At 44.7% G+C, this 27,198-nt stretch overlaps 1 protein-coding gene across 2 annotated transcripts; it reads right to left on the minus strand.

The window, feature by feature from the left end:
- Window positions 1-257: 257 nt before the first annotated feature.
- LOC138649356 (transmembrane protein 272-like) lies at window positions 258-25,885 on the minus strand. Of its 2 annotated transcripts, none has more exons than XM_069739690.1 (7): window positions 25,296-25,885; window positions 22,456-22,491; window positions 15,240-15,287; window positions 9,330-9,389; window positions 9,056-9,232; window positions 3,680-3,834; window positions 258-2,566 (listed from the first exon to the last, which is right to left on the minus strand). In XM_069739690.1, exons 2-7 carry the CDS (start codon window positions 22,478-22,480, stop codon window positions 2,501-2,503), a joined length of 531 nt encoding a protein of 176 aa, XP_069595791.1. In that variant the 5' UTR covers window positions 22,481-22,491; window positions 25,296-25,885; the 3' UTR covers window positions 258-2,500. The 2 variants fall into 2 exon arrangements, with proteins under 2 accessions (XP_069595791.1, XP_069595792.1); XM_069739691.1 differs by having other exon boundaries at window positions 15,240-15,284; window positions 25,296-25,442.
- Between the last annotated feature and the right edge of the window lie 1,313 nt (window positions 25,886-27,198).

Raw genomic sequence — 27,198 nt, forward strand, 5'->3', positions numbered from 1 at the left:
TGTGGCATACCTTACGCCACAAATCTTACTCCAGTCTCCGCTTTTAAAATGCGCCTGAGTCACTAATAGACATGCGCCGTTTCATGAATCAGGCGCCTATGACTTCATCCCGCCCGCTCATCCAGGCTGGAGAGAATAATGCCGATCTTGATGAATTGGGGCCCTAATGTGTGATTAACAAAGGTACTAATGTCTCTTCTGACATATGTGGGCTATAAAAAGGCTACATATACACAGAGAAAGACAAAAATCACACGCACGATCGTCATAATTTAAGAACTTACATAATTAGTAAATCATTTGTGGTACAGTTAATTGAACCAATATTAATACAACAGCCTCCCGTACACTGCTGAGCAGAAATATAGCAATACATAAGTTACAGATCTAGTAACTGTGTAAGTGCTTATAAGAAAATAAAATATGTAATAGACTATGAATATCTTCGATATAGAAAAATTGATTTTAAGTATGTAAGCGGTTAGCACTATTGGTTTGTAGCCTTAGTTGATGCCTGACAGCTAACGCAATTGTAGAAATGTAAAGTGATAAGTAATGGGACGCCTGGTCAGAGGTCTGTAAACAAGTGCCGAGAGACTGGATGAAAGAATTTAGATTTTTCAGGTCTAAGATGTGTAAATATGGGGGTCCAGTCTGGGCTCTGTATTCCAGGGGGCTTTGAATCTGTATCCAGTAGGAGTCTAACCAGAATTCTCTAGGTCTGGTCGGATCTCTATACTATTATATAAAGCATCCAGTGGGTTAACTGTTTTCACTGCAGGATGGGGCCTATGCAAACACTTGTTATTATTATTATTATTTATTGTTATAGCGCCATTTATTCCATGGCGCTTTACATGTGAGGAGTGGTATACATAATGTTGCGAGTCTCCCTGTTTTCTCAAAAGTTCGGAAGTATTTCATATGCAGCCTAAGTGACCGATTCCTCCACCATCCTCTCCTCCTACGGCTTGTATAATTTTCCTCCCTGAAAATATGGATGCTTTTCGCGCTCCTCTCCGATTTGGCTTGTACCTTTTCCTACCCTTCCCTTCTGCTATCCATAACACTGAGGGAAGGTGGAGAGGAGCAAAGAAAAAAGGATGCAGCGGGACAGTCAGCTACGTGAAATAGTTATGCAGACTCTACAGCAGCAAAATGGGGGGACATTTTTTGCACAATGTTATGTAGAAAGTTGATTAATTTTGAATTAAGGCAAAAAATTAACATTAATGAAAAAAAAAAAAATCAGCGCAATTGTGGAGATAGCCTTAATAATAATCAGTGATTTAGGACAGAAACCAATAGTAAGTGGTATAACATTAATATAGTTTATAGTCCGGTGTGTTCTAGGACCTAAAAAAAAAAAAGGTGCACAAAGCAAGGCAAATACACCACTCCGATTCCAAAGAAGCCGTAAATAACCGCTAAATAATGACTGCCACAAATAAATTGACATCAAAAAGCAAAATGGACAGATGAGTGGTAGAGTATGTAATTCAGCTTCACAAGCTGCTCCGTAAGAGGTCGACTACATAAAGATAGGTGAACTAGTCATGGGCTTAATATTAACAGAAAACATTCATTCCTTCCAAACAGACAAAATCGTGGTTTTTTTTTCCCCTCTTTCGTCATTAATCAAAGAGATCCGCTTGAAATCCTCTGAGCATCCGTTAAAAATAAAGTATTCCTCTTCATGGCGGTGAAACGAAATTATTATTTTTTTTTTCGATTGCTGAACTAGAGCCACATAGAGCTCCTCCTATTTGCCGTCAGCCCAGGACGCATGTACTTTAGAGTTGCTGACGAATAAATGTGCTCCTATGAAGGTCAGACCGGTCTAGAAATACCCTCAAAGGCAACCAGTTGGGTCAAGAAATTTTATGTACGTAAAATGGGGGAAAATGTTTAGCATCCAGAACGCGGCGTTCAGCTCCTTTCCAGTCATCGGGCGCAGCATGGACCGGTCACGGCTGTTCAGTGGATTAATATCCCCGCTAAACACATTCACTAAGCGGGGCGTCAAGTGGGAAGGATTGGAGAACAGCCGTGACCTCTCCGTCCTGCCCAGATCTCTCCATGCTACCCCGATGGCTGGGAAGGAGCAGGACCCAGCGTAATTATAAGATTTAGGAACATCATCACACCAGCGTAAAAAAAAATAATATATGTAATATTTGCACATTTCTCGTAATCTTCATTTGCAATATTTGTACTTCCATCTCACTTGCAGCAATATAGAATATAATATTAGAGATCTTTTCAGTAATTCTCTTTTCCCACAAAACTTTATCTAGAATGACGACGTAGACGCTTCCTTCCATAGCCGAAGAGATCGCTTTAAAAAATATATATAATGAGCATATATAAGGATCTCGAGAGAAGCCCCAGATTCTATCGGTCAGGGATTTTTCTATGTCCGCATCTCCTTCATCAGCACCCCGATATCCATCCCAGAAGACTCAAATAGGTTTGAGGGATCAAGAGTTCAGGTCAGATATTATTTCAGGGCTTCTTCGTCTTCTGGGGAATGGTCTCCGGCAGGAGTCTCGGATGAAGATGCCACCTAAAACAAAGAAAAGGGGAAAATAAAAAGTAACATCGCATCCCGTCTTCGGCATAAGAGACACAACTTTATTTCTAGCAAGTTAAGGCCCAATACACATTAGAAGAGGGAGATAACTGACGGCCGAATGATTGTTGAGCTGACAGCCATCTCTCCTGACTCCACCATATGTAGGAGGGCTTGGCTTATCATACGCTCATGTGTTCTCGAAGAGTGGGCTTCTGCCAGACTCCACTGGCGGAAATTTAACATCCGGAGAACAAAATATCGCCCATTGGAAATCTAATATGCTAGGACCTCCTCTGCCCCCCGACATCATCTGTCGGAGAGTGGAGGAGGGAGTAGGGAGGCGCCCCATATACATCAGACTGTTTTCCGATCCTGTCGACATCGTTTGGTTCAGAATTTTAGCACAAGGACCCACACAAGATCCTCTTACTTTGACACAAATTTCAAAACTGAAACACGTAGTTTTACTATAAAGAACAGCGGTACTGTAGCGCCACTTTTTTCACCTGTAAAAACTGCATAGAAAAAAAAAAAACACATTGCAAATGTTTTGATATGGTTTTAAGGTCTGTGGTCAAAATAGTCTATTGTAAATGAGCTCTTGTACTGCTTTTCTACAAATTAAGGCCTCATTAAGACATAAGCCATTTTTCTCATGCACACACACAAAAAAGTCCAATTTTCATGAGTATTTAGTCAGTATTTACCACCGGAGGTTTAACAGCAAATTTTTCGCAGAAAAATAAATAAATTGCAAAGCTTCTCCCACCCTTTACAATGTAGAAAAACGGACAGTACTCGGATGACTTCCACGATTTTCACACAGCAAGAGACTTGTACGACCACGTTCACAGATTCAGTATTTGGTCAGTATTTTACATCAGTATTTGTAAGCCAAAATCAGGAGCGGAACAATCAGAGGAAAAGTATAATAGAAACACGTACACACTGATGTAAAATACTGAACATGGCCTATGAGTAATTTTGAGACGTGACTCGGATCAAAAATCGGACATGTGAACAGCCCCACAGACAAAACAGGGAAAGAACAGGTGCATGAAAATTGGACGTCTAAGGGCCTAAACGTACAAACTCACGACTTACCAGGACTCCAGCACAGAAGCAGAACAAGCAGATTACAGCAACTAAGAGAGCTAAAAAGATGTACTCGAAGATCAGGATTCCAAAGGCAAATTTGTAAACAAGATCGTTACAGCGTCTTGGATTTTCTTGGTAAATTCTGAACACCCAGACACTGCCTGAGGGTAAAAAAAGAGCAAAAATGCATAAAGAGGGAGAAATAGAGATTTGTCTTTTTTATGAAAAAACGGACAGTTCGATACACGTAAAACAGACATATACATACCAATAAAACAACATATAAAGTGGTACATGGTACAGTGGAAACCACAGGCTTATATTGTGCAGAGCTGTGAGAAATACGCCTTCTGTACAGCTGCTGGAGGACATCAATTTGTACCAAAGGAACATAGACTTCTATACTGCTTTAGGCCTCCTGCACATGTCCCGTATAAAACACGTATGTGAAAAAACGGCACCAGGGTTTTCCATCAGTGTGTCATCCATGTGTCAGAATGTCATCAGTGTCCATTTTTACCATCCATGTGTTATCCATGTTTAGCATCAGTTTTCTCCATCCGGGTGTCATCTTTGTCATCAGTGGGTCCGTTTTTAAAATCTGAGCGTCATCTATGATTTGCATCTGTGTGCCTGTTTTACCATCAGTGTGTCATCCAGGTGTCCATTTTCACCATGTGTGTGTCATCCATGTTTTGCATCCGTGGGTCCGTTTTCACCATCAGTGTGTGGTCCGTGTGTCCAATTTTACCATTAGTGTCGGATAAAGAAAGATATAAATGACAAAGCTTCTGCTATACTTTGCAGTGTTAAACACGGACGGGACTCTGATGCCATCCGTGTGCTGTAACGCGTTTGTCACGGAGCCTTAGACTTGTATTCGCCCTTGTCATCCATGTTGTCAAATTAAAGCGGACATGTGCATAGGAGAACGGCGCACAGGGTATAGAACGCTGCAATGCCGTGTGGCTTTGAGGCCTGAACACAACCCTGCGGAACTGATCAGGAGGAGAGAAGTTGCAGGAGGGATGGAATTAGCCAGTGCTCCGAGTCAGGTGACAGCGACAAAGCCAGCCTTGGATATAAAAGGCCAGCGCGCCAAAACAGAAGAGGATTGGGCGCCAAGGGAAGTGACAGGTGGTCCTACTTCAGCTCCAGCAGCCATGACAGTTTACCGCAGCTGTGTGTACCTGTAAAGCCCAGACTCAAACAACGATGGTCTGGCACCAAAGACCAGAGCTACGCTAGGCAAGGTCCAGACATCACCCGTCGACGGTCAAGCATCGAAGACCCGAACGACGTCGGTCAACAGCCGAAGACCAGCCCCCATCAATAAGGACCAAGGACACACTGTCAAGTACCGAAGAAGCCTTGAGGATATCCAAGCCTGGGCCGGTGATCAGAAGAAACATGTGGGATGGGCCGTCACTTTCAGCAGAGACTTACAGTACCGGGTGAGGGCAGAGGGAGGGCTGCAGATCAGACGGGTCTGATACTAGACCTCGTCAGGTCCAGGAACCCGGCCACGGAAGTTCTTAGAGACTCTTCCCGCCAAGTACAGAGTTTACCCACGTCCCACCTAGGGTTAGGTTGGACTGTAGTCCTGGAGTTTAGCCTGATATTCCCCATTGTACATTAACCAATATATTCCTGTTTATACAATTGCATTTCCATTGATTCTGTGAATACTGCGCCTGTGTAATCTGCCTCTAATAACAATCCACTATTCATATAATTCTGTTACGCAAATAACAGTAGATTGTTGTGCCGCCTGTGTCAACGCTGTTGTATGTAGTTCACCAGCTTACAATGGTACCAAAGATTATAATGGGTACATGTGGTATCAGTGAAAGAAATGGATGACACAAGTACTGGGAACATGGATGTGTGAATGGGGCCTAAGAAGAACAAAACATTTTTTTTATACCTATATTCAAGTTACACATTTTTTAAAACTTAAGTCAATGAAGGATTCAAATTTATAAAATATTCCTTCTAAGTCCTCATTCACATTTCACTTTTTCTCACAAAAAAATTAACGAAAAATGGAAGGATTATTTTGATCAGATTTTGATTAAAATAATTTTAGCGTCATCAATTTTTCTCACTTGTAAGGGGGAAGGAAAAAAAACAAAAAACGTTTCTCCACCTTCTTCTTTCTGACAATCCATGAGATTGGACAACATCCGAGTGTGGTAAGATTTTTTCATGGAGAGGGACTCATCTGCGAGGAAAGTGGACGAGCGCTATCAGATTGAAAAAAAAAAAAAAAAAAAATCGGATTGCACTCTGACCAATGTTAATCTATGAGTTACAGCTCATCTGCAATTTTTTTCTCAGCTCAGATCGAGATGAGAAAACAAGAGTGGCATGCTGCGATTGTCCTTGTATCTTGGACGAGATGCGCCAATGCAACTCAATGGGTGTGATTTAAAAAAAAAAAAAAAAAAAAAATCACACGGCACTCGGCCCACGTGATCATGTGAGTGCTGTCCGATTTTTACACACCCATGTCCTTTGAAAAGATGGAAATTCCAGCAAAGGCTAGGCTGACAGCTTTGGGCTGATATTAATAGCATAGTAAGGGGCCATAGATATTGGCCCCCTCCCTGACTAAAAACATCAACTCTCAGCCACCAGAGAAATGACGCATCCATAAGAGGCACCAATTCTGACACTTAGCCTCGCACTTCCCACTTGCCTAGTGGGGTAATAGTTGGGGTGGGGCGTTGGATGTCACTTTTGTATTGTCAGGTGACACGAAGCAAAGAGATTGGCAATAGAGAGGCATCTGTAAGACGTGTCCACTGCTTACCCCTATAGTGATATTGTATAAAAAAAAAAAATACACACACATAGCCAGAATAAAGTCCATTAATTGAAATAATGACACATACTCCTTTAATGAACCTACATTTACCAAAAACATGTATACTTACGTCAACGCCCAATCCGCTGAAGCTAATGTCTCCTGTAACAGAATTCAAATAATAAACAACCATATTCCTCACCTGTCCTCTGAGCAGATAATAATCCATTTGTCCCGAGACGTGTCTAGCTCAGCTACATCTAGATGGATGCTGAATTGTTGCATGATGCAACTATACAGCCTGCCATCCAGCAGAGACCCTGAGATGTGCGTGCTTGCTCAGCTCAATGCCTTGCGGTGACATGGTAAAGTTCCTCGGGTTTATAGCCAATTAACTTTCACCTCACTGGCGTCACCGTGGGCGTGAGAAAGTTCTCACGCTCACGGTGCAGTCAAAAAGGACCTGGAAGTTGACAGCCAATGAACTCAGTTCAACTCACTGATATCAGCACGAGCGCCATGGGAAAAGTCCTAACGGCGCTTTCTCACGCTCACGGTGAGGTCAGTGAGGTAAAAGGAGTTCACCACAAGGCACTGAGCTGAAAAAGCACACATAGATCAGTGTCTCTGCTGGATGGTAGGATGTATAGTCGCATCATGCAACAATGAAGCCTGCCCTCAAGATATAGACGTGTTGCGGGACAAATAGATTATCATCTTCTCAGCGGACAGGTGAGGAAAATGGTTGTTTATTATTTTAAATTCTGTTACAGAAGACATGGGTTCCAGGGCAAGTGGGAAGAGTGAGGTTAAGTGCCAGGATTGGCGCATAATGCGTCATTTCTGGGGCGACTGAGGGCTGATGTTTTTAGTCTGTGAGAGGGCCAATATCCATGGCCCCTACCAAGGCATGCTGTTAATATCAGCCCGCAGCTGTCTGCCTAGCCTTTGCTGATTATTAATTATAGGGGGACCCGGCTTTTTTTTTTTTTTTTTTTTGGAGTCCCCCATTTTAATAACGAGCAACGGCTAAGTATACAGCTGCGAGCTGATATTAATTGCCCGGGAAGCTCCATGGGTATAACCCCCTTCCCAGGCTATAAACATCTGCCCACAGTCGTCCGCTTTCTCTCTGCTGGTTAATAAAATGTCAGGGGATCCCACTAACTTTTTTCCCAAAAGGAATTTATTTAGTAAAAAAAAACAGGTACAGTAAGCTACACACAAAAAGCACTGATTATATATCTTTCTCACATATTTATATCTAACTATCTCTCTATATATAAATAAATCTGATTGTATTCGCATGAAAATCGCATGACACTCGTCCCACTTTTCTGGACTGAAATTGGACCATTTTTTTCCCAAGGTGATGGGTATGAGCCTAGACCCATAGATTTGCATTGCCCATTTTGATATTACACTTGAATCAAAATTAGACATGTCTCAGCGATTTTGGCCCCACAGATCATCACATGTATGAGGGCCATCTGTGAAAACCACGGATAGCTGTTGTATGTGAAAACGTGTGAATGAGGTCTAATACATATAATAAAAGAATGGATCCATAAATAACTTCCAGCCTTTTCAATACTGCTCTCCAATGGGTGCCGATTGTATACAACTGTATGTTAAATGGCTTTAAGTCTAAGAAAACAAACTGCGCTTTGTTCACCAGTCCCCGGTCCAGCACACTTGGTGTCTACTATTGTCTGCAGCACTAATGTCACATCAACAGCGCTGCAGCCAAACAGTGAGCTCTGCGCCTCAGTCTGAACTGATGACACAGATGCTCAGAGCTGCTAAGCCCACTGATTGGCTGCGGTGTTGCTGACGTGACGCTAGAGCTGCAGACAATAACAGAATGAGTAAAGTTCAGTTTAAAAAACAACAACAATGAAACCATGGAGACAGGGGTTTTCCAAAACCAAACAACCCCTTTAAAGGGTAGTTCAGACATATAATATTAAAGACCTATATCTCGGATAGGTAACATAAGATCGGTGGGGGTCCACTGAGTGGCTGTTAGATCTTATGGCTGGGTTAGAAATTTATTCTCAGTGTATGTTTTTTTTATACAGTATCACTATGGTGTTAGTAATGGGAACACCTCTCCATTACTGACCTCTTTGCTTGATGTCATCTGACAATACAAAGGTGACATCAACCCCCGCCCCCCAACTATCACTCCACTTGCCACCACAGGTTAAGTGGGAAGAGCGAGGATAATCACCAGAATTGGCGCATATTATGGATGCACCATTTCTGGGGAGGGTGAGAGCTGATATTTTTTGTCTGGGAGGGGGCCAATATCCATGGCACTTTCCTAGGCTATTGGATGGAGCTGAACGACAATAACCGGCAGCTTCTACTACAGATTGAATAGAGCGGTGCTGCTCTTCTCTGTACACGGTTTATACAGGGCACCATCAGAAATAATTGTGCGTGGGTCCAGTGTTGGACCCTCTAAACCCCTGATCTGACATTAATGACCTATGCATGGGATATACCCAGACAATCTCTGTTTTGCAAGTAAAGTTATTTTCTTTTATAAGAAACACCATGAAATATACCTGCAATGAACCAACAAAAGGAGAAAATGCCCAGAACACTCTCTATGGAATACGCCAACTTTTCAGCGACGATCTTCAGCGGGATAAGTGCAAAAGCCAACAAGTGAAATACCCCGGCCACTATCAGATAGATGGGGATTTTGGGCTCGATTGGACAGTTGTCGACATGCATGGATCCTGTAGTGAAGAACAAAAATCATTCCAATCAACGCGTTTCATAATTACAGCCAATAAACGAGATATTCCAGTGTATCTGTATGGTCACCCGTCTTACCTATAATAACCATGGCAATGCTGAGCACCGTCCAGAGCAACACAGAGAATATCTGTGAGGCTGAAAGAAAAACACAAAATACTTCTGTAACTGAGCACTTCAGAAGGTCCCCTTGTGCCGTTCCAGAGAAAGTCAAATATAGCATTTCAGCAGAATGGTGATCGAGCATGCGGATAACTTTTTCGATCTGGAACACCCCTTTAAACACACGGCAAATTTTGCTTTTTTTTTGTCCTAGTCTTGTATTTAAATATCCTGGCCAAAGTGGGGAGTGCACTCCCTCAGGTCCTGGGGCAGTGTTCTGTTCTGGGGTAATGTTTCATATTACCGACACCTGTTACTTGCCACAGGTGAGCTTGAACGAGCATCACAGGCTTGAAACAAAGTTGTTTACCCACAATTTTGGAAAGGTGCCCACAATTTTATCCAGACTATTTTGTGGGTTATGTGTGAAATTATGAGCAAAAAGAGATCCCATCAACAGATGGAAAATATTTTACCTCACAAACTGTATCCTCTGCGATGATCTGCTGTAATGTCAGTATTGTCTTTGAGGGGAGAACACAGCACAGGAAGGAGAAAGACAGGGGGATAGCACATGGGGTAGACAGGTCAAAGAAGAGAGCACAGACGGGAGAAGTCAGCACATGGGGAGAGAGACAGTGGATAGGTGGGTGAGCACATGGGGAGAGAGAGATTCTCAACGCTGCAAAGCCAGCCCCCATCGTGACATTACCGCCCTCCTGATTCGATGGCATCGGGCCTCAGTCTAGTAATAATATTAGCAAATACCTTCAATTAGAAATGTAGTATAGTTCTCCTGATTAGTGGAGCCTCAAACTCAGATGTTACCGTAGTATGACAAAGTATTTCGGATGATCACCCATGTTGTTTTACGTGGAAATACATGGATCATATAGGTAAAGGTGAACATGTGCGAGTTTTCTTGCTCACTGGTAAATGTGGATTGTACTGACATCTAGTGTCAGATAAGAAAACTGTATTAAAGGGGTTGTCTGAATTTCACTTTGAGCTGAATCTGAGATCTGAATCTGAGCATGCGCCACCCCCAGCGGCCATTTTCCCGGAGGCCACCGCATCGCAGCAATGGAGCTGCCGGCGCCTCCGGGCTTTCAGGAGATGCCCCGACTGACTCTGCGGGAAGATACGCCGCCGTTGCCGCCCCACAGCACAGAGCCCCGACGCTGTACGAAGAGGAACCGCCGCCCCACAGCACCCACGTGGCACAAAGAGGAGCAGCCGCCGCCGCTCCCCAGCACCCCACGCTGACGCTGGCTGCAGCTACAATGTGAGGTAATGGGGCATACTCCACTCACACTTTCCTGTGAGACGCCCCCTCCATCATCGGGACCACTCCCCCCCACCCACCCACCATATACACCCGGCGTACAAGACGATACCCGGCGTATAAGACGACCCCCGACTTTTAAGAAGATTTTCAGGGGTTAAAAAGTCGTCTTATACGCCGGAAAATACGGTAAGTAAAAAAAGCAAAAGTGCATTTAAATAACAGAGTTTTTAGTAATACTGTTTTTTGATAAAAAAAATAGCACAAAAGCCATCCCACCGCGTCGTTTAACTACTGCATGTGTAACAACCCAAGTTAAAGGGAACCTGTCACCCCGTTTTTTGAGATTGAGATATAAATACTGTTAAATAGGGCCTGCGCTGTGTGTTACTATAGTGTATGTAGTGTACCCTGATTCCCCACCTATGCTGAGAAATACATTACCAAAGTCGCCGTTTTCGCCTGTCAATCAGGCTGGTCAGGTCGGGAGGGCGTGTTCACAGCGCTGGTTCTTCCTCAGCTTTACGTTGGTGGCGTAGTGGTGTCCGCATGTTGAGGTGACTAATCCAGTGTGGGCACGTGAACAAGCAGCGCGCGATCTGCGCTGTCATCCCTTTCGTCGGTGGGGGCGGCCATCTTCCTGGGGCCGCGCGTGCGCAGATCGAGTGCTCTGCTGCACGGGGCTTCAGGAAAATGGCCGCGAGATGCCGCGCGTGCGCATTAGAGATCGCGGCGGCCATTTTCCCAAAGCCGAGTTTGCATCTCGGCTTTGGGAAAATGGCCGCCGCGATCTCTAATGCGCACGCGCGGCATCCCGCGGCCATTTTCCTGAAGCCCCGTGCAGCAGAGCACTCGATCTGCGCACGCGCGGCCCCAGGAAGATGGCCGCCCCCACCGACGAAAGGGATGACAGCGCAGATCGCGCGCTGTGTCTTCACCACTACGCCACCAACGTAAAGCTGAGGAAGAACCAGCGATGTCACCACGCCCTCCCGACCTGACCAGCCTGATTGACAGGCGAAAACGGCGACTTTGGTAAGTTATTTCTCAGCATACATGGGGAATCGGGGTACACTACATACACTATAGGAACACACAGCGCAGGCCCTATTTAACAGTATTTATAGCTCAATCTCAAAAAACGGGGTGACAGGTTCCCTTTAATATTAGACAGTGTTGGACTGTCCCGATCAGAGTTACCTTGACGTGGTGGGATGGCTTTTATGATATTTTTTGATCAAAAAACAGTATTACTAAAAACTATGTTATTTAAATGCACTTTTGCTTTTTTACTTAGTTACATCAGGGTTTTTGCTTACTTTTTTCTTTTGTAGGTTTTAATGTTTTGTGGCCAATGTGAACATGCGTTTAACTTCTGCATGTGTACCAACTCAAGTTAAGCTCAATTTTTGTTTTTGTTTCAATTTTATAATATGTTGGAGGGTTGTCTAAACATCTGTCTGTTGATATAACTCTCTATTTCTACAGCATATACTGATGTCTAAAAATGCATGCAAAAAAATGCTACAAAAACACGGCAAATTCGCAGTCATTTTTATACCTGCGTTTTTGACTGACTTCATTGATGTCAATGGGTGAACACTGGAAAAATGTACACGCTGCAGTTTTGAAACTCAACCAAATCTGCAAGGCATAAATAAGCAACGTGTGCACGAGACTTCAGGATTCCCTTAGAGTTTTGTGACAAATCCGCGCGGCAAAAATGCACACAGCCTTACTGTCGCAAACTAGGTTGCCTGAGAATATATTTCCTTTGCAAGCACACTTCCTCAAATCACTTGAATGGAAACTGTAAGCAGGTTTTTGTTATGTAATGTTAGGACAGCATGAGGCTGAGACACTGATTTCACCAATGTTTCACTTATTAGGCTGTATGCCTAATGAGTGTTTTATCAGCAGGAGATTATCACTGTCCAGACTAGTGCTCATGTGCTTCCTGGTTCAGCTCTGACCCCAGCAGTGAATAGCAGCTTACTCTCAATATGGAGACGTAGCCAAAAGTGTTGACACCCTTGAACTTGTTCCAGAAAATGAAATATTCCTCCCAGAAAATTATTGAAATGACACGTTTTGTTATACACACATTTATTTCCTTTGAAAAAAACGGCAAATTGGAGATGATTTCACACTAAACCACAAAAATGGGCCGGACAAAATTGTTAGTACCTTTCCAAAATTGTGGGTAAACAACTTTTTTTCAAGCATGTGATGCTCGTCAAACTCACCTGTGGCAAGTAACAGGTGTGGACAATATGAAAATCGCACCTGAAACCAGATAAAAAGGGGAGGATTTGACTCAGTGTGGCACACACAAACACACAAAGATTAAGCATAGAAAACAGAAAGAGGAGAGAACTGTCTGAGGACTTGAGAACAAAAATTGTTGAAAAATATCAATAATCTCAAGGTTACAAGTCCATCTGCAGAGATCTTGATGTTCCTTTGTCCACGGTGCACAACATACTCAAGCAGTTTACAGCTAGTGATGAGCGAGCGGGCTCGTGTCTTAAATCGAGTATTTTTTGACATGCTCGAAAAAGATGCTTGAGCCGCCATAGCTGCATGTCTAGCGGCTGTTTGACAGCCAAAAACCATGCAGGGATTACCTGTTTGTTAGGTAATGCCTGCATGTGCTGCGGCTGTCGAACAGCCGTGAGAGACATGCAGCCAGGGCGAATTGAGCATTTTTTTTATCTTGCCGAAAATACTCGATTTTGACATGAGCACACTCGGATAACACCTTATCTAAGCACGATCGCTCATCACTATTTACAACCCATGGCAGTGTAGCTAATCTCCTTGGACATGGACAGCAGAGAAAATTTGATGAAAGGCTGCAATGCTGGATAGTCCGGATGGTGGATAAGCAGTCCCAATCAAGTTCCAAAGGAATTACCGCTGTCTTGCAGCTCAGAGTGCATCAGTGTCAGCGTGAACGATCCATCAATATTTGAATGAAATGAAGCACTATAGCATGAGACCCAGGAGAACCCCACTGCTGACACAGAAACATAAAAAAGATGGACTGCAGTTTGCCAAAATGTACATAAGTAAGCCAAAATCCTTCTTGGAAATCTGTCTCTGGACAGATGAGACCAAGATAGAGCTTTTTGGTAAAGCACATCACTATTGTTTACCGAAAAAGAAATGAGGCATTAAAAAACAAAAAAAAGACACAGTACCTAAAGTCAAATATGGTGGAGGTTCAAAGATTTTTTTGCTGTTTTGCTGCCTCTGGCACTTGGCGCCTTAACTATGTGGAAGGTCTCATGAAATCTGAAGATTACCAAAGGATTTTGGGTCACAATATAGTGTCCAGTGTCAGAAAGTTGGGTTTGCGTCCTAGGTCATGGGTCTTCCAGGAGGAAAATGACCCCAAACATACTTCAAGAAGCCCCCAGAAATGGATGGAAACAAAGCACTGGAGAGTTCTGAAGTGGCAGCAATGAGTCCGGATCTAAATCCCATTGGACACCTGTGGAGAGATCTTAAAATTACTGTTGCCTTCAAATATGAGAGACCTGGAGCAATCTGCGAAAGAAGAAGAGTCCAAAATTTCAGTAGAAAGGTGTAAGAAGCTTGTTGATTGATTACAGTTATTTATTCCAAAGGGGGTGACCAAATATTAGGTTGAGGGTGCCAACAATTTTGTCCGGACAATTTTAGGGGTCTTAAGTGAAATTATGTCCAATTTGCCTTTTATTCTCTTTTTTTGTGTGTTGTTCCAATACACCAAAGGGCAATAAACATGTGTATAACAAAACATATGTAACTGGAATAATTTTCTGGGAGGAATACTTTATTTTCTTGAACAATTTCAAGAGTGCCAATACTTTCGGCCGTGACTGTACCATGGGCATAAAGAGCCTGGTGTGGGCAGGGTTAGCTTTCTCAACTCTGCTTCGTGCTGCATCTAAAAACTCTGATCGCATCACAACTGCTGCACCAAATAAACTAAGTGACACATCATTGGAATCAGTGTCTCTGCCCCTACTTTATGCTGCTCTCAGATGGGGTATCAAAAACCTGGCGACAGATTCCCATCTGTACTCACAATGTACTGGAGAAGCTGCCTGCAGGCGTGGGAAGTGCTCTGTTCACATGAAGCACTTTAGATGCACAATTTCAGGAGAAAGGAGGGTCCAAAAAGGTCAAACCCCCAACAAATCAACAAGAATAGGTGATAACCGGCTAAGATTGGAATAACCCTTTATTTCTTTAGATGGAGACCGCATTAGCTCTGAGCTGAGGGTGGAGAAGGGGAAAGTACGGTTGCAATATTTCTATTTTTCATGAATTTTATTTTAATTATGTGGTCAAAAATTAAGAAAAAAAATGTGTAAAAATTAGAAAAAATATATACAGTATATGTATCTGAATATTGCTTGTAAAAATTGGAGATGATACTTTCTGCTGAAATTTGGGTCAACTTTTTAAGAAAAGGATGTGAAAAAATAAATAAAATAAATATAGGAATAGATTCTCTCAGACTAAATCAAACTACCGTATGTTAGGCAGGATTAGTGAAACAATTATAAAGAACAGATTTCGCACACCAAACATTTTTTCTTTTAACTTACCCTTACATTCCATTTTTAGGGAAAAATTAGATGTCCCATGACTTCCTGCTGAAAAAAAATCAAAATATACACTTTACAATCATTGAATTTCTAGCTGGCGTTCCAACACTTGGGCTCTGCTCCTTTTAGTGGATCGTGTTTGCAGAACGCAAACTATCGAAAGAAATATTTTCCTTAGGAAGGAACGCATTTGTTCTGAGAGCTTCCTGTTTTTCTAGGGAGGACCTGTTCACATGGAGACGTGGGTCATTACTGTGCCAGATATTTCACACCTAATGTTAAGTAGAATTTTACAAAGTTCAAATTCTTTCCACTTTCAATAATTCTGTGAAAAGGGGTGTTCTCAGGTTTAAAAGTTCATTCTTAAAGGGGTGTTCTAAAGTCAAAATTGTATCCTCTATCCAAGTGATAGGGGATAACTTTACAATCGATGAAGGTCCAACCACCATGGGCCCCACTGATCCTGAAAACTTGGGCTCTGAATGGAGCAGAGGTCAGTCAAGCACGCTGCCGCTATATCTTGGCAATCTCTGGCGCCCACATTATGTATAAATGGAGCGGTAGTGCACTTGACCGACCTCTGCGCCATCAAGCTGGGGTTGTTTAGATCCCAGGTTCTCAGGATCAGTGTGGGCCACAGAGGTTGAATCTCCAGCGATCAAAAGTTTTCCGCCCAATCCTTTCATAGGACAGTGTACCCCAACTACAGTCCTCCAGAGCCACCAATGGATCATGTTTTCAGTGTCATGACTCTATTGTCGGGTGTCCTGGGACCAAGGACTCCTTTCCCGTCTCTAATGCTAGGGGTGCCCTAGCTCGCCCTGTTCCCCGAATTACTTCTGATGGTGAAGACGTCGGGGCCACGTACCTTGCCTTATCTCCTGAATCTGCCCTCAGTCTGTACCCTTCCCCCATCCAGGGAAGAGGAGAGTAGTAGTGTACTGTAATACACCAACCAGACTAACAAGGTAATACGAACAGGGATAAAGGAAAATACTAATCATGCAAATATACTCACATAAACAACAGAGGTAAACACTGGGGAGTGGAGGATGGGGGAAAAACCAAAGTAGGAGAAGAAGGGGATTAGCACACACCCAAAACCTAGCAACAGTCTCAGATAAATCCATCAAACGCCTTCTCAAACAACAACCACAAACCACCATCTTCTAACCATGCTGCATATGCTTGCTCTGACAATGAGAGCTAGCTAGGGCCCAAAATATATTGGAGAGGGGAGTCGCTAACATTGAACAGCTGAGAGCCTTAATGCAGGAAAGCTTCCAAGAGCTCTCAATTGAGCAGATTAACCCCTGCACTGCTAAAAGAAACCTGCACAGTTTAATATGAAGTGCTTATAAACAGTGAAGGAGTAGGAGAAATCAGACACGGCGGTTTTCTGGCTCCTCCCTGTCGCGGTAAACCTGTGACATTCAGGATTCCCAAAGCATTGGCCACATGATATTTCCATCACCTATGCAATACTAAGAAAATCTTTAAAACATGATCTGTTGGTGGCTCTTGAGAATGAACTTTTGAACATTAATCACTAGTATAATATGTACCGGTCACACATTATCCTGTATATATCATGTTCTGCATATAATATTGATAATATGTTTTGATAAATTGTACATTTTTAATTTTTTGCACTTTTTTTTTTATCATGTCTGAAAACTACCGTATATCATTTCATCTTTATTATTGCACATGTGAATTTATTTAGTCTTGCATCTTCAAATCTGCTATAAAATAGGCACTAATACTGCATACGTAATTCTGGCAAAAATCAGAATCGTACTGAAGAAAAATGGCAAATTAATTCAACTAATCGAGCCGCAGTAACCGGTGCTATAAAATGCATATTTTTCATACCCTATGGCGAACACAATATGATAGCCAATTGGTGCTTGATTTTGCTTTGCAATTGTGCAGCCAATAGCCCACCCTGGGTGGACAGAACTTCGGCAGAGCGGCCACTGCACCATTTGGCCCAACCCTCAAAAAGAACCCGTCAACAGGTAAAAAAAAATTGATAATTTTTGAAATTTTGCGCTTATGTCGTTCCCTTTGCTGTATTAAGTAATATATTCTATTTTTTTTTATTTTATTTTTTTTTTTTAAATCCCCGATTTGGTTTCACAGATATGGGCGTTTTTATTCAGTGCCGATTTGTTTGGTCTTTACAAAAGGGTATAGTTGAGTTAATCCCTTTCCTGAAAATACTGATCTACTTAAGGGCAGGTGTAGATCACCGTTTTCTCCACATCCAAGAAAAATCGACTTGATTATGCTAATCACACTCTGATCAGAGTGGGATCCAATTTTCTCAGAGGTGAGGAGTAAAAAAAAATAAAAAAAAATTCTCAACCTTCTCTATAATGTCATTCCGTGAAAATTGGACGATTTTTTTCTATGGAACACTGAATTCGCACGTATCCGAGGAAAAATAAAGTCATATGTGTGGCCCCATAGAATAACATGGGTACAAGTGTTATCAGCCAAAACCACGGATAGCGCTCATCCGAGTTATACGTCCTAACATTGTAAAATGTTATGTAACACGTAAACGCAAACGACTTTTCAGGACGTGTCACAAAACCTACATCTTCTCTCTGAAGAGCACAAAATCTAAACCCCAACATTCTCCGAAGCACTTTACTCTGGCTCAGCTTACCAATTATGTGCTGTTTGGAGAAGTAGGGAAGAAGTTTTTAAGTTGGCCATATGCCAAAAAAAAAAAAAACCAGGGGCGAAAAGAGAACTGGGAATTTTCGTTTTTTTTTTTTTTGTTTTTTTGTTTTTTTACACCCGCCAGAGCAAGAATGACCATTTTAGGTTTACTTCCCAACCTTATCGAGATCACTATAGTTATACAAGTTCTACTTTTAGCATTTTTGAATTGGGTGAAATCAACCATTCTAAACCCCTTGGGGCTTCATGGTGTGAAGTGTAAGAATCACGGATAGTTTGGCTTAAAGGCGCTACGACGCACATCTAGATCTGAAGGATCGCAGGAACACAGCAGAAACCAAGAAGTTCTCAGTTATCGTTCTTGTAAAGCAAACTTTGCAACGTTTTATTACAAATCCATTCCATGCTCAAGAATTTTAATTTTATTGTATACTGCTTGTTGTCTAGGATACCAGCCACCTCCGTCATCTATCAGCGGTGGCCAGTTTCCTAGGCAAGGAGTGCGCTATTGCAGGCTCTTTTTTAAGTCATAAGTACTGCGGGGAAGCTTGCTGGATCCAGACATGGGTGGGCACACAGTTCAGGAAAGCAACTCCTCTCGTTAAGTTGGGAGGTCAAAGGGCGGTGCGCTTGTGAATAAAGGATCATGCCTAGTGTTGAGCATTCCGATACTGAAATATCGGGTATGGACTGATATTCGCTGTATCGGAGTTCCGATACTGAGTTCCGATACTTTTAGAATATCGAATACCAGAATCGGAAGTTCCCATAATGCAATGAGCCAGTTTGATTTTATTCAGCCAATGAGGATCCTAAGAAGTGTGGGCACATCCTGTTAGGCATCTTAACTAATGGCATGGCTGTGATTGGCTACTGAAATGATGTCATGCTGCACTAGAAGGCCAGTTTCACACGTCAGTGTCTCCGGTACGTGAGGTGACAGTTTCCTCACGTACCGGAGACACTGACTCACGTAGACACATTAAAATCAATGTGTCTCTGCACATGTCAGCGTGTTTTCACAGACCGTGTGTCTGTTTGAAAAACACGGAGACATGTCAGTGTTTGTGGGAGCGCACGTATCACACGGACCCATTAAAGTCAATGGGTCCGTGTAAACACGTACCGCACGCGGATGCTGTCCGTGTGCCGACTGGATACCACACGCACCGTGCAGGAGACAGCGCTACAGTTAGCGCTGTCCCCTGCTTTGGGTGCTGAATCCAGAATTCATTCCTTCTTCCCAGCAGCGTTCGCTGGAGAGAAGGATTGAAAAATCAGGGTTTTTTTTTGTGTGTGTGTTTAAAATAAAGTTCCCGGTCAGCTCCCGCCTCCCTCCCCCTGTGCGCCCGCCCGCTGGCATTAAAATACTTACCCAGCTCCCTCGATGCTTCCTCTCAGCGTCGCTGCTTGTCCTATATGAGCGGTCACGTGGTGCCGCTCATTACAGGGATGAATATGCGGCTCCACCTCCCATTATAGAAAACCACGGGGGTAAAAAACGCAACAAATCCACAAGAAAACCGCAGCAAAAACGCACAAAAAATGCTGAGGAACCGCACAAACAATGCGACAAATCCGCAGGTGCGTTTTCTGCCAGGAGAAGCAGAATCTGCACCAGAAATTCCTAAGCCTAATCCGCAACGTGTGCACATAGCCTCATACGTTTTTCGCTGGATCCGTAGCTGTGCTTTTTTTCGACGGACAGAAAAAACGTTCCTCTGTATGTGTTTTCCGTCCGGCGGAAACAGCTTTTTTGACGGATCCGGCAAAAATCGGATGAAACATGTGGCTATCAGGCACAATCCGGCGCTAATACAACTCTATGAGAAAAAACGGATCCAGCAGAAAAAAAAACAACTGATCTTTTTTTTTTCAAAACTCGCCGAATTGTGCTTGACGGCAAAAACCTAATGTGTGAAATTAGCCAGACAGATATATGGATAGAAACATCTATGTATCCATAGATATATCTATAGATATATATATCCATAGATAGGCAGATGTTGATTAATGAACATAAAGAAAAAAAACGGGAAAAAAAACGACGTGGGCTCCCGCGCAATTTTCTGCGCCAGAGGGGGAAAGCCGACGGCCAATATTTGCAGCCTGGGAAGGGGGTAATACCCATGGCCCCTCCCAGGCTACGAATATCAGCCCGCAGCTTTCTGCGTAGCCTTAACTGGCTATTAAAATAGGGGGACCCCCACAAAAAAAATGACGTTGGGTCCCCCTATATTTTATAGCCAGAAAGGCTACGCAGACAGCTGCGGGCTGATATTCATAGCCTAGAGAGGGGCCATGGATATTAACCCCCCCCCCTTGCTACAAATACCAGTCCGCAGCCGCCCCAGAAATGGCGCATCTGTAAGATGCGCCAATTCCAGCACTTAGCCCCTCCCTTTCCACTCCCGAGTAGCGGTGGGATATGGGGTAATAAGGGGTTAATGTCACTTGCTATTGTAAGGTGACATTAAGCCGGGTTAATAATGGAGAGGCGTCAATAAGACATCTATCCATTACTAATCCTAGAGTAGTGAAAGAGTTAAAAACAAAAGACACAGCCAGAAAAAAGTATTTTAATATTCTTAATTTAACCATACTTACCATACTTCAGTGCCTGCAAAAAATGTAAAGTAATAAACCGTATACTACCTGTCCGCTGTAGTCCAATTAATAACGATTGTCCCACGACGATCTCCCCTATAGAACAGTGACATCGGGTGATGTCACTGCTCTATAGGACCCTCAGTGACACACTGACTGGAGACAATGGCTCCTGCAGTGCATCACTGAGAGGTTACTGTAGTTCACTGGTCTCACTTTATGGCATTTGCTGCGTGGGAACTTTCTCACACAGCAGTGCCAAAAGTGAGACTAGGGACTATTTTTTACAGTGGCGGAGGAATACAGTGCGGAAGGATACCTCCCACCCGTCATTGTATTACTGGAGCCCCTAGAGAGCAGTTGCATCAGATGATGCTGCCGTTCTCCACGGGAGATCGTCGTGGGACACTCGTGGATTTCTGTGGATCAGGGATTATAGTGTTTGTTTGTTATTTTAATATTTTTTACAGATGACATTGGCTTCGGGGAACAAAGTGACAAGTGATGGTGATTATGTAATCTATGTTATATGTACTGTATGTTATATGTATGTATTGTATGAATGCACTGTATGTATTGTATGTCTATATGTATGTAGTATGTATGTTGTATGTTCTGTCATATGTTGTATGTTCTGTCATATGTTGTATGTTCTGTCATATGTTGTATGTTCGTGTTTGTTTATTTTTTTTACATTCAACACAATAGCCGGATGATGGGACTACTACTACCCCATCATTGGCTAATGTGTCAATCACTGTCACTGTAGCAGGCATAGCCCGATGGGACTTGTAGTCCCATCGGACGATGCCTGCACGCGCACACACCCCGCCGCAGACCCCCGACAGCCCGGCAGAGTCTCCATAGCCCGGCACAGTCCCCCCACAGCCCGCCGCAACCCCCGACAGCCAGGCACGGACCCCCCACAGCCCGCTGCAGACCCCCCACAGCTCGCCGCTGACCCCGACAGCCCGGCACAGACCCCCGACAGCCCGCCGCAGTCGCCCAGCAGCCCCGCGATCACCGCACACAGACACGCACATCTTCCCCGCACATACAGTCACCGCCCACACTCTGCCCACGCACTCTTCCCCCCTCCCGATCTGCAGCGTTTCTCACAGCAAAACCGCAGATCTTTTTTAACTTACAAGGAAAGAAAGGGTTTATTTTCTTTCCGATATTTGTGTCCCATTGACTTGCATTGGTTTCCGGTATCGGAATCGGCGATATCCGATATTTTTTGGATATCGGTCCGATCCAATATTTCCCGATATCGGAAGGTATCGCTCAACACTAATCATGAGAGCAACAGATTCTTATTGAACAGTTGGTATTCGAGAAACCTTTGATCCCGGTGGTTCAACCCTTTAGATGCGAAGGTGAATAGTCATGATGGCATCTAAACAGCTTGACAAAGAAGAGTGTTCCCTCCGTCAGTCCACTTATGGGTCGCAGTAGCAACCGGAGTCCTAACAAATGCCCACAAGTCTATTTGCCACTAGTATCTGCCTATTAAGGCGCAGTCAGGCGGGTGTATAAATCGGAACGAGATTGGAAGACAGTGCAAGGACTGGCCGGCGGCTCTCCCTACCCAAGGATGACAGCTTCATGCATTTCTATGCAGCTGTCACATTGGGTGGGTTGAGCCGCCGGCCAGTCCTTGCACTGTTCCGATTTATAAAGCAGTCTGACTGCGGCCTTAGAATGGTAATAGCTATTGGAGAATGGTCTTTCAGTTATTTAAAAAGAAAGAAATCCATTGTTTATTTAGAATTATGCAGTGAAAACATTAGAGTTTGGCTGAATGCCTAGGTCCCATGACAAGCATTCATATAAGGCAGGGCTATAGAAAACTTCAATTAATGTTTACTTCTTAGGATAGAAATTAATATAATAAGTAAACATTATTACTCACCCGATGTGGCTGTAACTTCCCCCATCTCAGCGTCTCCTGAAATACAGAAAAGCAGGATTAAACATTAGAGCCAAACAGAAGAAATGATAGAACATATTTGTCTTCATTACGTTGCCAAAAATTGAAAATAGTTTTACAAATTGTAAAATACAAAGATGGCCGGATTCCACAATCCTGAAGCAAAACATTCTTGGGGAAATGTCAGATGAACACACCTTGGTTCTGTCCACAGTTCAGCTGGAGGAACAGAAGGGTGCGACTTATCAGGGAGTAGGTTATCTTTGTTCACAAGAAGGGGAAATAAAACAAAACTCAGGAACAGGGAAATATCATGCAATAGGGTGTAAACTTAAAAGTTAGAAAAAAGTTATCTTTAAAAAAAGAAAGTTTCAATTATTTTAAGGGCTCGCTCACACAAACGTACAACCCATCTGGACCCATTTTACTCTATGGGGCAGTGCGATGTGTGATGGTGCAAGTGGCTCGCACACACCCATTCAAGTCTACGGATGTGTGTAAAACATCGGACTGCACTCAGATGTCATCCGAGTGCAGTTCAATCTATGCGGACACAAAAGACGATGGAGAAATTAAGTTCTCCGTCTTCTCACCTGTGCTACGATCCTCGCAGCCGAGTGAATCAGTTCACAGTAAAATGACACTCGGCTCAAATTGTGATCAGAGTCTTTACCATAATCGATCAAAGAGAATAAATGCTAGTATGAGTTAGTGAGTATGGGCCCAGGAAGGGGCAGTTTTGGCAAGATAAACTGGCCACATGATATAATAGTGGCTGCAAATTGTAAGAAAACATTTTAATTTTTTTCTTCTGTGGGGGAGATATTAGTTTTTTTTTGGTGGGGGAGTTTCCTTTTTCCACTGCATGTCGTAGACCAATCATGAGCAGGAGGCATCATACAGAGGAAAAAAAAGGAATAAGCCCCAAGATAAACATAGAGCAGGCTTTCTGCTGGGTAAGACATTAATAATAGGCCGCCCTTCTTTCAGCTACTGTGCAGGATAAAACTGAGCGGAGTGTGATTACAAACACTTCCGGCTTCCATCTCCCTGCAGTCAGTGTGGGTGAGGGAAGTAGAGCTGAACTGAGTTTGATTACAAACACAATTGTAGCTCTTCTCTCACAGCCCTGCCAGCTCAGTTATACCCCTTTACCCCCCACATACTGACTGCCTGACACGAAATCTGGAAGCTGAGCACATGGGAAATGTTAAAATATTTCCGGTTTTAAAAAAAAATTGCATACATAAATTCACCACGTGAACACAGTTTGGATGAGAATTCCCACCAGTGGTTCTTGTTGTTTCAAAATAATAAAATATGCAGAATGTAGATGCCAACAAGCCACAAATCACTGCCATAGAAGTGCTTAGCCTGCTGTTTTCATAGGTGGCTCTCGGTAGATAAAGAATGGATATTTCTAAACAATAGTCTCTCCAATGGATGGCGAGCATTCACAAGCAGCGTTCATGGCAGTTCGGACCGTGGCACGGTGGTGCTTTCTGAGAAAACCGGCCAAAAACTATACATCTCAGATGACTAGTCAGAAGTCGGTCCCAAGCGGCTCTTCCCTGCCCGGCTTCCCTAGGGGTCTCGTCCTATGTATATAGTTCGGGCAGCATGAACCTACTGTCTGGTCCCCTTTAAAAAATATTTATTAAACTTTTCGGTGTAGTAAATAAAGATTAAGATTAACTTTTTGGTTACTTGCGAGAATGGGAACTCCTTGAGGGAGAGTTCAGGCCAGGAGGATCGTCGCACTACTTGGCTGGACAGGTCACACTCCCAATGATGCCACGTGAGGCATCATCAGAAAGCAGTGGTGCTAAGCAGAAGTGGGATTAGACGCTAACAATCCACTCCAGCAAAAGCGGCCGGTTTCAGTGCAGTGCTTACAAGCTCGCTAGGAAATAGATTGTAAGCGCTCTGCCTCTTCTAGACTGTAGAAATGGCAACAAAAAATAATTTATATACATAGGGAAAAAAAAATTTAAGTTTTTTTTTTTCTACTTTATAACCAGATAAGATTGCAAACTTCTTGGAGAGAGCAAGCAAATGTTATGAGAAAATCGCCTCCGTTCTCAAGTACGGAGAGACGTCGATCCGTCACGATGTCGGAGCAGACTGACGCCAAACCGAAGTGTGAAAGAAGCCTAGGTTCACAATGCGTTAGTGCAATCCGTTTAGCGGATACACTAACGCAATGTCCAAAAAGGGATCGCGTTTGGCGATCCCGCTAGCGCAGGTGCCCGATCTGCGCTAGGGAAGAACGGACCCTGAACGCTGCAAGCAGCGTTCGAGGTCCGTCCGAAAATAGCAGGACATCGCTGACGCATGGCCAAAAATGGCATACGCTAGCGATGCGTTAGCACATTGCGGTCAATGGGTGCGCTAACGGATCCATTACATAGCGTTAATACATAGCGTTAATTGCGCCAATTTCGCCATGTAACGGATTCCGTTAGCGGACACCCACTAACGCAATGTGAAAAGACTAAAAATATAAAACAGACTAAAAATAATCCCCCTACAAGCATCTGCTCCGCTCATCCCCCAATGTCCGGCTCCTCCACGGAGGCCGCAGCTCTGCAGATGACGGGACGTGGAGGTCCGGCGGGCACAGGCTCCGGCATCGGGCGGAATACCCCGCTCCTCCCGGGAAACTTTCCCCGACCTTCAGAGCTGTGCACCGCCTGCACCGACCACTCCCCTGCAGAAAGTTTATCGCGACATACAGGGCAGCCATCACCTGCGATATGACTGACGCCCGCGCTCCCCGACACACTGCGTCCTCATTACCCCCCGCGCTGCCCGGATCTCACCTCGTACACAGTCCGGTGAGCGGCGCGTCCTGCCCGGGATCAGCCCGTCCTGGTGCCAGTGTGAGGAGGCACGACAGCCGCAGGCCCGGCCCCTCCACTGCAGCACAGAGGGAGAGCGGGCGGGGCCGGAGGAATTTGGAAGCGGTTCAACTTCTGTGGAGAGAAACAGCTGAATGAGGAGAAGAGGAGAGTGACGGGGCCGAGCACACTGACTGCACCGAGAGTGAGCCACTACAAATCCCAGCAATCCACCACAGATCACAGCCCCCAACCAGATCACCTCCACCACAAATCACGGCCCCCCAACCAGGTCACCTCCACACAAATCACGGCCCCCCATCCAAATCACCTCCACCACAGATCACAGCCCCCATCCAGGTCACCTCCACCACAAATCACAGCCCCCCATCCAGATCACCTCCACCACAGATCACAGCCCCCCATCCAGGTCACCTCCACCACATATCACAGCCCCCCATCCAGATCACCTCCACCACAGATCACAGCCCCCCATCCAGGTCACCTCCACCACAGATCACAGCCCCCCATCCAGATCACCTCCACCACAAATCACAGCCCCCATCCAAATCACCTCCACCACAGATCACAGCCCCCATCCAGATCACCTCCACCACAGATCACAGCCCCCCATCCAGATCACCTCCACCACATATCACAGCCCCCCATCCAAATCACCTCCACCACAGATCACAGCCCCCCATCCAGATCACCTCCACCACAGATCACAGCCCCCATCCAGATCACCTCCACCACATATCACAGCCCCCCATCCAGATCACCTCCACCACAGATCACAGCCCCCCATCCAGGTCACCTCCACCACAGATCACAGCCCCCCATCCAGGTCACCTCCACCACAAATCACAGCCCCCCATCCAGATCACCTCCACCACAGATCACAGCCCCCCATCCAGGTCACCTCCACCACAGATCACAGCCCCCCATCCAGGTCACCTCCACCACAGATCACAGCCCCCCATCCAGGTCACCTCCACCACAGATCACAGCCCCCCATCCAGGTCACCTCCACCACAGATCACAGCCCCCCATCCAGGTCACCTCCACCACAAATCACAGCCCCCCATCCAGATCACCTCCACCACAGATCACAGCCCCCATCCAGATCACCTCCACCACAAATCACAGCCCCCCATCCAGATCACCTCCACCACAAATCACAGCCCCCCATCCAGGTCACCTCCACCACAGATCACAGCCCCCCATCCAGATCACCTCCACCACAAATCACAGCCCCCATCCAAATCACCTCCACCACAGATCACAGCCCCCATCCAGATCACCTCCACCACAGATCACAGCCCCCCATCCAGATCACCTCCACCACATATCACAGCCCCCCATCCAAATCACCTCCACCACAGATCACAGCCCCCCATCCAGATCACCTCCACCACAGATCACAGCCCCCATCCAGATCACCTCCACCACATATCACAGCCCCCCATCCAGATCACCTCCACCACAGATCACAGCCCCCCATCCAGGTCACCTCCACCACAGATCACAGCCCCCCATCCAGGTCACCTCCACCACAAATCACAGCCCCCCATCCAGATCACCTCCACCACAGATCACAGCCCCCCATCCAGGTCACCTCCACCACAGATCACAGCCCCCCATCCAGGTCACCTCCACCACAGATCACAGCCCCCCATCCAGGTCACCTCCACCACAGATCACAGCCCCCCATCCAGGTCACCTCCACCACAGATCACAGCCCCCCATCCAGGTCACCTCCACCACAAATCACAGCCCCCCATCCAGATCACCTCCACCACAGATCACAGCCCCCATCCAGATCACCTCCACCACAAATCACAGCCCCCCATCCAGATCACCTCCACCACAAATCACAGCCCCC

Source organism: Ranitomeya imitator, chromosome 9 (assembly GCF_032444005.1).
Source record: "Ranitomeya imitator isolate aRanImi1 chromosome 9, aRanImi1.pri, whole genome shotgun sequence".
In the NCBI taxonomy this organism is placed as follows: domain Eukaryota; kingdom Metazoa; phylum Chordata; class Amphibia; order Anura; family Dendrobatidae; genus Ranitomeya; species Ranitomeya imitator.